General features: G+C 46.0%; 1 protein-coding gene across 1 annotated transcript in view; it reads right to left on the bottom strand.

Annotated features, from left to right (window-relative positions):
- The window catches only part of BCL2 (BCL2, apoptosis regulator), a gene marked incomplete at its 5' end in the record, with an annotated part of 94,168 nt that extends 82,145 nt beyond the window's left edge, over window positions 1-12,023 (bottom strand). The window contains one exon of the mRNA XM_026841384.1: window positions 11,700-12,023. Within this exon, the coding sequence (XP_026697185.1) occupies window positions 11,700-12,023 (324 nt within the window). The remainder of the gene's footprint in view (window positions 1-11,699) is intronic.
- Window positions 12,024-12,026: the final 3 nt, after the last annotated feature.

Genomic DNA, 12,026 nt, shown 5'->3' with positions numbered 1-12,026 from the left:
GGGGGGGGCCAGGAGAGCACCCAGGCACAGCCTGGCCTGAACTTGCTGTAGGGCAGGGGGTCTGCAGGGACAGGTCATGGTCAGGTCCATGCTTCACAGTCCCCTTCCGCCTGACCTCCAAACCCTGGGGCAGATGCAGCCAGAATTAGTACAACACTGAGGGCTGGCACACGATGGCTTTGACCCTAACAATTCCACTGGGAATGCAGTATTGTTCTGGCCCTATTAAGAATAATTTGCATGTTGTCTAATGGCCCTGGGAGGAAAAAAATAAAAATAAAAAGGGTGGCAGGCCCTGAGGGAGGAGAAGAGGAAATGGGAGTGCTGCCATTTTTTTCTGAGAACTGGCAAAATAAGAAGGCTGACTTTCTTACAGAGCCAGAGGTAAAACTAGTCATTGCAAAATTATTTAATATCTAACTTAATCATCCAGCCTTCATCACTTCAAAGCAGGGTTTTGAGAACCCAGGCCATTTAGCTATACTGAAGATCTCTTGTCAAACCAGCCCGGTAGGGACCTTGATCACAAGAAACTTATTTTAGCGAGACCCCGAGTCTCTCCCAAGGTGCTGGTGACAGTGACCTTTCACAATGAGAAGTTGCTCTCAACAGAAGGGTCTGAACTACAGAGACAAGGGATGTCCGCACACAGCGTTTGACCATCATACTTGGAGCCTTACATATAAAGAACAGTTAGTAACACCATGCTGCCACAGTTCCAGTCTTTTTTGTTGTTGTTGAGAAGTGTTTCTTTAGGGATCAAAGTGTCCTCAAAAGCAAATGAGCTGGATGTCCATCCCTTCCAAGAGAACAGGTAGTTTATTCCAGCTGTCAGCGACTGCAAACCAAACAGCTCCTCTCCCACTGTCAGTTTTAGCTCTAGGCCAGTTATTAAAATTAAACAGTTTCGTTTGTGATGTATTTGTGTCAGCAGAGAGGGAGAGAACAGAGCAGAGAGGGGAAAAAGAGACAAAGTTTTCTAAAACAAACCCTAAGCCCATTTATACAGCATAACAGCGTGCCAGTGCTGCCTCTTCCTTCAGCCCATTAAACTGCCACAGAAGTCCCAGCCTGCAGGATGTACTACCATGCCCCAAGCATCCTTCTCGCTGGGTTGGGGGAAATAAAATAATTTTTAAAAGGCAAAAAATTCCAGTTGCTTGCAAAGTAAACACACTATTCCCTGGTGAAACAATCAACTTTAACATATATGAAAAAAGGTACAGATGTCTTCACAGGTTTCCCCACCACTTGTGACACCCTGGCTGGAGAGCAGAGGCTGGAGACCCTCCTCCTGGTCCTAAAGCAGCAGGGAGGCTCGTCAGCTCGTGCCTGGGGCTGAGGCACAGCTCTCCTGGCTAAAGCTGAAGAGGGCCAATTTCCAGACAGATGCTGTGGTCCTGCTGAGACACTACCACCCCTGGCCCACACAGGTACTCTCAGAGGGATGTTTGTAGCATCCCGGGCCAGGTTCCCCTTACAGTCAGAATGCGGAGGGAAGCTGCGGAGCACTCTCCAGGCAAAACCCGAGGCAGTCTCACTCCAGTTTTCTACCACTGCACAGTCGTGCCCAACCACCCACTATAACCAAGGCTTTGTACAACTCTTTATAGATCCATTTTTGGGTCTGCCCACATGCTCACTGCTATATGAGGCTGGATACCAAAGGTTTTAGTGTCTGTACTGGAAAAAAAATAGCTATTGACTCCAACCGGGCAAGGATTTCACACATTCAGTTCAGAGCCAAATACGCAAATTTTCTACTGCAGGAATTTTTTGCAGACAGCCGTGAGCTACTGCAGAAGCCTGAACAGACTCCAGGCCGGCTCATTTACTTGCAGCCTTGATTGCCACCTGACATTTCAAGCGAGCGGTTATTTCCCCCCTTGCCGGTGTGTCCTGCTGCCGCACTCCAGCCCTGCAAGGAGGAAAACCTTTCCTTCACCCAGGCTGCACAGCAGCGCTGCTATTTATTGCAGATCTAGGCAACAAGGAAAAGAAGAGGTCAAGCTGGAACCGGAAAATACCATGGGCATTAGGCCTCCTTCTCAGTTATATTTGGGACCTTTCGCATCCAGCAGCAGACTGGGGATTAGATATTTAGACAGCATGATTTACTATGAATTGCCAGATGACTTCAGTAGAGGGGCTTTGGATATGTCTAACTTCATCTAAAATTTGCAGACACTTGGAGCACGATGCAGGATTTGCTTCTGTTATGAACGAGGGAATTTTTACTTTTTTTTTTAACGTCATTTTTTACTTGAGCTGTGCGTACATTCTTGAGAAGTTCAACAAATCTACAACACTGACCATCTTACTCTGCTAATGGAAATTAGCCAGCTCGTTTACTACTGCATTTGAATTTGTCTTTGAATTATTTTAAATTTTTTTTTCTAGATAAAAGATTATAAATAATGTCCTCTACTACATTTTATAATACACTGTCTGAATGCGTGATGAGTGTTCTTAAGAAAGGAATTCTTTCCTTTAGAGACAAAGCTGGTAATAGTTATTCCATCACAAAGACAGGCTACGGGACTGTCCCATACCGCAGAAGGAGACTGGCCTCCCATCCAAAGTCCTATCCTGACTTTCCAGTGACTCATGCAAGTCTCTCCAGAGCACACAACAGGAGTTTTATCTCCTAAGCCTCAGTCCATCAAGATAGTTAAAACTAACTTCAACCTCATGGTCAAGCCCAAAGGCTTGATTACTAGTCACTTTTTCTTTTTTTTTAATGTTTTAAAATTGCTTTTTATCTGCCTGTATCTGAACACTTAATGAAGCTTGTGGGTGGAAGCAGAAGAATGCATGTGAATGAAGATACATATTACAGGTGCATGTAACACAGTTTATTGCTCCTTCCCCTGAAGTGCCACAGACAGCTTTTACATATGGTGTGAATGGAAAAGGCAGGACAACTTCCTGCTTGAAACACCCGATGAACTGTGCTGATACATAAAGGAAAATACTAACATTGTCAATTGCCATTTCTCACACTGCTCACTTTTTTCCTAAATAAAAACTAGAAATCAACACCTGAAACTGATCTGTTTAATCTGTTTCCATCACAAGCATTGCTAAACACATCCAAACAGTGGAGCTGAAAAAGTTTAAGCCCAATTTCCATTTAACTTTTTCTTTCTTTATTCTACCTTCTCTCTCCACTCAAATCTCACCCCAAGGTAGTTTCACAGTCTGACTCACTTTGCTCTTTCCCAGCCTAGTGAGTTCCAGCAATGACAAAATATAATGCTACAGATTTGAATTTTATTCTAAGCCCCGAATTACCACAATGGACATTTTGTTCAGTGTTGTACCATGTATGGTTTCTTTTTTTTGAATTAAAAACATCAGCCCAACTCATGATAGCATAGTGGGCTTCATTACATTTCCCAGACTTGGTGTGCTGTACAGCTAGCAGAAGACCAATTTCATAGCTGGGTTAACTAAAAGAGAGACGTATTAATGCTTTGCCCCATATACTACCATGTACTCAGTATCAGAGCCAAGAAGAGGAAGTTATGTTTTGACTGTCACTTGCTTTCTCGAACAACTGTGCGACAGCCCTTCAATCACTATGTGACAAAAATGGGGCCTTTTCTTTTTGATTGTACCTGGCCCATGTACATAAATCACTCACTGAAGCCCACTCAGTTGCCATTTCAACCAACAAAATGGAATCCTCCTTTTTATGCTTCAATAAAATAAAATGGCAATAAAATGATACATGCACTGAAGGATGTTGACTATTTCTTTTAACTAACTCTAAATGTGGCAACTCGTAACAGATCTTCAGTCAGCAAAGGAGTAAATTCAGTGATGTGTGTGCTCTTGGCAACACAAGTGCGTTTACAATTACCTTTACAAAACACATGCAGAAGTAAGAAGTTTTCCCTGGATGGATGAGACTGGCTGTGTATCTATCCTAGTGTCCCCACTCACCGACCAGCACCAGGTGCTCTGGGGGAGAAGCAATGTAGTAGATAATTTCAAAATAGCATTCCCTAGAGACAGGTCTACCCTCAGCACCTGGTGATCTCATTTTAGCTGCTGATGTCAAGTTTACCCCAAGGTGTATGACTGCCCTTTCAAGCAATTTTATTCAAACGTACGTATAGATGTTTTTCTTACCCTTACTTATAAATACCTAAACCTTTCCTGAATGCAACTTAGTACTTCCACTCACCGCTCTCCCATGAAAACAGCTCCCAAAGGTTAATCATGCATTGCAGAAAAGGCTGTTTTTCTCTATTAGTTGAAAACCTGTGGCTTTTTCATTTGATCTTATTTTTCTTGCCGCATATACAAAGTAAACATAACTACAATTGTCCAATTAAGTGCCTCTTCCTGTTCCTATTGAAGTCAATGGCAACACTTTCTAAAATCAGATTTGTTTTCTTACTCATTAACTGTAAAATACAGAAACCTGCAAGGAACTTTCCAGCAAGGGAGATATAGCAAAGTCTATCAATATACAATAATTATGACAACAAACTAACATCAGGATAAAATAACAGAAAATAAATTCCAGACTTCTCTTCTAGATGCATTTGGAAGTTATCTGGTTTCACAGTCTTTCAAGAGCCCAAAAAAAAAAAAAAAGGAAAAAAAAAAAGCCATCAGATTGTTAATGAGACTGAAAGCCAGAGTAAAATAAAAATCCCTCAAATCTGTCATCAGCATTCATGTTTGCCAAGAAGGCCTGGATGTTATCCTGCTGGGGAAGAGATGATTTATGGCACCACACACCTTCATCCATCCTATTATTATATATGAAATGGAAAATAAAACAGGTCGGTACTGCCCTCAAAAATAATCAGTATTTTTCTGCCACCAAGTAACAAGTGTTATTATTATTACTAAATTAGCAGGAGAGCAGCCACGAGGTGCTCATAAATAAATTATTTTTAAAAACCCAACAAACCAAACAGGGCTAGACTCCACCCTCCCAGGGGCATGAAGGAAAATAAAACAGGCCAGGGAGGGAGGCGGGAAGGGCTGGACCTAGCGCACACCAGGGCCGATGGCCAGGCAGCAGCACCCGGGACCACGTCCGGCACCCAGTGCCCATTGCCAGCTGCACTGGTGGAAAGGGATGGTCAGAAAGGCCTGCAGAAAGCTGGGGACTGTCAGCCCTCTATGAGGCAGAAAGATAAAACGGGCAAAGACCAGACACCCACCAAACAGAAGCGTGCATGTGATGGGAGCAGGGAGCGTGCATGGCTGGGGCACACACTGCATGCTTACCCCTGCCCACCCATACCCTTTGCTGAAACCCTGATCACCAAAAGGGATGGAAATGCAACAGCCAGAAAATAAAAATTCACTTTGCCACGGGAGAGTTATTTAATCAGATCTATTGCAACAGTTTTTACCTATGGCTGCTCAACTGATGAGGCTGCTGACCCAGACCCCAGGCCAGGAGTGAGCGCCTGCTGCCTCGCCAGCAGCCCCAGGGCAGGACGGCCATGCTCAAACGCTGCGGGTTAGCCCTGCGAGGTGGCTGCAGAATGAAGAGGGGAGACAAGGACACAGCAAGATTGCTGGCAGCTCGTGCTAGAGAGTAGAGGGGCGTATAGAGCCACCGCTTCAGCCGGCTCTGCCCCCAGCCCCAGGCCTCGCATCTCTCGGTGGTGATGGCGGAGCGCGAGGCTGTCTCACCGGTGTGCCAGGCACCAACCATCACATGAGAACAAAACCACAGCAGAGGTTTTGGAGCGACAGCTGAGCACTGCTCCTGTTTCTACATCCACCGCCCTCCACCAGCCCAGGTCCAATCCACTGAAAGATGACCCTCTCATCAAGAACGCCTGTATCGGGCACAGGGGTTTAACGTTTGCTGGCAATTCAGGACAAAGTTCCCATGCTGCCTTAGGAAGCCCAGGCCCTGGTATCTGGCCGCTGAGAAAATATTTCTGCTCCACATGCAATTTCACACATCATTGCATAGGTCTTGTGATTCTCCTGCTAGAGCTGTGCTTTGCCATTGGAGAAATGCTTGTGCCTCGTCAGAAAAACTCAACTGGATTTTCTTCATGGATTACCAACTCCATATTTCAAGCTACATGCTCAAAAAACTAAGCTACTTACTGCCCAGCAGAGCTAACGCAGCAGCTCGAGAGAGGCCTGTGTTAATGCAGGCACAGAACTAACTTCTTTCTCAATATTGAAAGTAAAGTAAAACTTTTTAATAGGATTGCTGTTTGAACTTTACGGTTCTTTGCAAGATCAAGGCGAATGACATCACCTCCATAACTGAGACCCCTGGTTCTGAAATTTTAAAGGTCACAGTCAATACATATATTTAAAAGAAAAAAACCAAACACAAGACTTCTGAGAAAATACACAACCTAATGCTGTTGCAAGTTACTGAGAAAGCTATTATAAATGAAAGGGACTAGAGAACCACAATCATTTTCTCTTTCTGCCCTTCCTCTTCTCCTCCTTGCTTCGGCACAAATCTTCCAGAGAATGAATTTCTCGCTCTTCAGCAACAGCAAAAAAAGAAAAATATTTTGATAATATTTTGAGAATTCGATTATAAACCCACAAAGCCACAAAAACTGGCAAAGGACCTACAAGGTGTAACACTTGAAACTGCCAATTCATTTATTTAACTGAGTGGATTTCAGATAGTTTCCTTTTACCAGTCAAACAGTGACTTGGGGTTAGCCCCACTGGGGATTGAGTCGTTACAAGGCCACATGTTGTTGGTAAAAAAACTCAAAGTGCCTCTGCTCCAGTGCAGGGCACCAGGCTCCAAGCCAGGCACTGTCCCATGCTGGATGAGTGAGACACTTTTGCTTAGGACTTGCAAGAGAAGTAATGTGCTGTGCAGGCAGGTGCCTGGCCAGACTGCTCGGACAGCAGCTCCAGAGCACAAAAGGGACAAGATCTTGGTCACTGCCCCATGTGTGAGCACAGGAAGGCCCCTGTGCTACACCGATATCCACGACCTCTAGCACTGTGCCAGAGGCAGACACATCTGCCATCCTGAGCCTTCATGAGGGGGCTATGGACCATTGTGGGGCACGGCGACTCTCCACACTTCCTTTACAAGGTGTGCCACCAAGCAAAGAAAACTAATGATTTACTAGGGAAAAAAAAAAAAAAAAAGGAAGCTCAGTGATTAGGACAGTCAATCCGGGAGAAGGGAAATCTGAGGTCTAGTTACTGGTTCAAGAAGTGTTTATTCATTTGATTGTAGACAGACAGCTGAGAAAACTTATCTGTCAGTGGGAATTAGACACCTTAGTTCCTCCTCCTCTGCCAAATGAAATCTCACCCCAAAACCCAGCAGCCATCTCGCAGACGAAGCCTCCTGAGATGTTGGAGATGAGGGTGTATAGTCCCCTGCCAGGCTGGAGAACCTCTGGCCTCCCATTACTTCCAGAGAGGCCTTAACCAAGGAGTCACCAGGAAAAGCAGGGGCTTCTCCCTGGCTGCGTTTGCGCATGAGGATGGCACATGAGTGACAGCAGCCATGCCAGAGAATGCCTGCCAGCTTTGGGACACAGAAGTCCTTGGGAATGGTGAACTGCACAGCATGCTCTCCTCTTTCAAGGCAGAAGCAGCTCCTGGTTGGCTTGGGTGAGGAACAGCAAGAAGCCAGGGGCTTCTGCCACTGTTCTGGCTAGGCAGGCAGCAAGAGCATGCAAGCACTTATGTACCACCTAAAGTCTATTTCAAAAATCTAAATCCTTCCCCAAAAGCAGTCTGAACTCTCAAACAGAATAAAGAACCGCAATAAAAGAACAGAATCGGATGAAAACACACGACCATCAAATGTAAATATTGTCATTTAAAATGATGCTTTCTTGGCTGAACTTCAACATGATGCTGCTTCTCTCACCTGGGCTTCTTTACACCAAAAATGTACTTGTCTACACATATATGACGGTGCCTGTGTCTCCTTCTACAGCTCTCATGATCTTGCTTTTTCTTCAACAGCTCGAGGAAGAAGCCATATGTCGGACTAGAAGCGCCCAGAGCTAAGCACAGCTCCCGCGTACATTAGGTTGTGTGCCCAAAGAGGGAACCCATCACTGCAAGACAAACACAGTTATTTCCCTCGCACCAGCTGCATCACTTCAATGTTCCCTACGTCAAAGTCAAAAGTCGCCAAGTGCGACATCCCGCTGCCAAGCGAGTCCTTCTGCAGCTCAAACACCAGGCTCTGAAAAATGAAATGAAGCCATTAAGTTGTCAGTCAGAAAGCATACATTATACCAAGTACTACGAAATTGCAGAGATGAGCTGGTTCTCCTCTTACTTCTTTTGTAACACAATTAAGATGTTATCGGGCCAAAGTACAATATTGTGGTATCCTGGCCTACATGAAAATCTTTGAAAGCTGCATTTATTTGCCACCAGAACCACAAGCTAATAATACAGCCTCCGTGCAGGCAGTCCCCATCTGTTGCTTTTTCTAAGTTTTGAACAAACCCATGACACTGTGTATTGTAAGGGTATTAACAATCCCCAGACACCATTAACAACGATGTCTAGTGCCTAAAATTTATATTTCAACAGCCATAGGCCCCTCCAACCTGCCCTTTGAGATGCTTCTTTCCTTCTTTGTTTTCTTTGCAATATAAATAATTCAGATCCTGAAAATACACTGCCAACTTACAGAACCGATTCAAACTGAACAGATAAATAAGAAAGATGTGGTAACCAAACTTCAGACCCAAGTGTAAGACATAGGCCCATACAACAGACTCAAACAAAGCACATGCTGTCCAACTTACTCGCTTTGTTAACGTTTGCTTGTGACTAACGCCAATGCTCTCTTCTCTACTACTATACAGCCTCTAATAAACTCATCACTCCACAACATACCGGGGAGCCACAACAAAAAGAAGGAGAAGGCTACAACAGCTGGCACTCCCACTTGTTGCAGGAACCTGCGTGACAGGGAGATCTTGTAGGCAGCTGTGCTGAGGTCCTACAAAGCATCATCACCTACAAGGCCATCAGCTACTTCTGAAGAGCCATTTATGGCACTTTAATAAGGTTTGTACACGGGGTATAGTGCGAATGCTTAGCTGAAGACTGACTGTGTATATTAAAGCATCCTTTTCCACTGACAGATCCTGAAAGCTAGAGAAAGAAAAGAAGAAAAACCCACTGTCCCATGCCATCCTTGATTTCTTCTGCCTGAAGAGAGGATCCTAAAAGCTGTGTTTGCAACTTGATGTTAGTCTTCTGGTCTTTGTAACCAGCTAGAAGGTTTTGCCTGTGTTTTAATAATCCCATGGCTCAAAGGTACCAGCCATTTAACAAACAGACAGGCAAAAGCCGCCTTGGAGTAATATTTTGCACATCTTCTTCCATGTGTACATTACAAATAACACGTGGCAGTAAATGGCATCACATGCATCCAAATTCTGGAGCTTTTGTTTATAGGAAACCTCAATAAATAACGCAATGGCTATTGATAGAAAGAATCTTTTCTGTTTCAAGGCAGTCAGTGTTTATAGTCCGAATTTCTTGTATTTCTAACCATCAAGAAACAGCTCCAGCACGTGCCTCATCTGGCCAATCACGTCTGGTAACACCTGCCTTTTCACATTCTCGGTTTTATTCATTATTTATGTTTCTCTTTACACAATACACCCGCAGGACAATACATCTCCAGCATGCTTATGGATTTGACCCAAAGCTTACTGGAGTCAACAGAATGACTTCACTGGCTCTGGAGCGAACTGAGGGCCCCAGCTCCACAAACGGGCTTCCAGCCTGAGGAGGGACTTACGCACAAGTTAGGCATCCCAGCCCAGAAGTGCAATCGCAAAATCCCTAACCCTTTAGCTGCTCATCCTTTAACCAGCCAAGGTCTCCAAACGCCTGAACTGTTTGTGGATATTTTTTTTTTCCCCAGTTATCTGTTTTGTGAAAAAAAAACAAACACCGACAAACCCTCTGTAGTGATCCATGAAACAGGGGATCCGGGAATAGGTCTCTCTCTCCCAAGTGTGGTCCCAGCCACTGAGTGGAGTCATCTTATGTGTGTGCATATATGTCTGTGTTTGTGTGTCTGTATATATATACATATTTGCATATACACATATATATGTATATAAATACACAGAGACACACACATGCACGCACACACATTTTTTGCTCCCCCTTCTGGCCCCACGGATCTTGAATTTTTTTTCTTCTTGGTGGTAGCAGGGGAGAGCAGGAGAACAATCCTGCCTCCACTGTGACTTGTAGGCAGGGATCTGCAGCACTCCTCTGGGAGGTGTGCAATGTGGACTTCTGCTGAGAAAAGGTCCCCAAAGCCTTCCTCCCTCCGTTATGGCAGCACACATAGATGCCCTCTGGATCCCTGGACACGAATACCCTTTAGTCAGGCGGGTTCAGCAGTGGGAAGGTAGCATCTTCATTTTTTAATGGAGATGGTCAATGCGGGTGGAACGTTACTTAGCCTAACACTGACTTAGCAAGAGACCCAATGCTAAAAATTTAATGCAGCAATGCTTAACAAACACCAGGCTTGCGAACCGTGTTAACTGGGAAACATACTGCATTTTACATTCCTTTACACACACCTCCTAAAGGTGTGCTGTGTGACTGAGTCAGCTCTCTGGACCTGAAATTGCTGGTGTCCTACCTAGCTGACCTCCATTTCTAGGTGACTTATGCCAGCTCTCAGACCATATGTAAAGTTTCTTCTTCAGTATAACTTCTGCCATTTCTTCCTCCAATGTATTACTATCATAAGCTTTACACATACAACAGGTTTGGTTTGTGGGAGAGCAGCTGGGACATTTTGTTACAGTATATCAATTAATACAGGAAAAAAAGGAAAGAAATATCCTTCTAATTTCAATGTGGTCGTTTATTTTGGAAAAAGAGAAAAAAACCTTCAGGCTTTTAAATTGACTCCCAGTGTAAAACCTGTCCATTCTCCACAAGTGGAAATCTTGCCTTTCTGAGTGATGTTGAAGCCAGCCCCAGCCAGAGGTGATCCCTACCCCAGGAACACAGTCACCCATCATATCACAATTACTCATTTTCCAGAACAATCCCACAGACACGGCTCCCAGCACCTTTGTTTCATCTCGAGACATGACAGACTTTTCACACTGGACATACCCTATACCATAAAACCCCACTCCAGTCGCCACTGCAGCTGTAGACGCCAGAACCGATGGCCACCAGCCCACCCATAGCACCAGGATCCCGTGTCCATCGTGCACCGGCCTGGCACGCCACCCCTAACGGGGATGGATGCCGGCACACACACATGCACATCCAAGTGGTCCTTGCTGCCCCCACGCTGGGGACTCACCACCACATGCCTGTCCCGCACAGCTGCTGCCCCTTCCCACTCCACTGCTGGACCTTGCCTCGGCCAGGGCTGGTGCTGCCAGCGGGCGAGGGCGGATGGGGGTAGGAGCGGGGAGACCGCTAAAGAAGAGGGTGCCTCGCTTATCCTTTTCGCTCCTGAGCTGTAGCTGCTGCCCCCCATCCCAAACCGCTCCACTGTGACCCCACAACGAGGTGGGACTTGACCTCTGACAGAAGGCCTAGGCTGCTTCAGCGCACACCAGTGCAGACGCCCCCCCGGCAAACTCGCTGCTCCCCGCAACGTGAGCGCAACCCCCTGAGCACTGCCCACCAGGGCTCTGGCAGCCGCGAGCCAGAGCCAGGAGAGGGAAGGAGCGATAGGGGGGACGTACCCAGCCTCCGTTGTCCTGGATCCAGTTGTGCAGGTGCCGGTTCAGGTACTCGGTCATCCAGGCGGCGATGCTGTCTACAAGGGGAGACATCTCCCGGTTGACGCTCTCCACACACATCACGCCGCCAAACTCGAAGAAGGCCACAATCCTGCCCCAGTTAACCCCGTCTCGGAAGAGCTCCTCCACCACCGCCACGAAGCGGCCCCTGGCCGTGAAGGGCGTCAGGTGCAGCTGGCCGGACATTTGGGCAAAGTCCCTCTGGTAGCGGCGGGAGAACTCGTCGCCCGCCTGGCGCAGGGCAAGGTGGACGATCTGGGGTGCGGGGCG

This window comes from Athene cunicularia, assembly GCF_003259725.1.
Source record: "Athene cunicularia isolate RWA chromosome 2 unlocalized genomic scaffold, athCun1 chr2_part1, whole genome shotgun sequence".
In the NCBI taxonomy this organism is placed as follows: domain Eukaryota; kingdom Metazoa; phylum Chordata; class Aves; order Strigiformes; family Strigidae; genus Athene; species Athene cunicularia.
The sequence above is the reverse complement of the archived record's forward strand: the minus strand, read 5'-3'. Positions and strand labels throughout refer to the sequence as shown.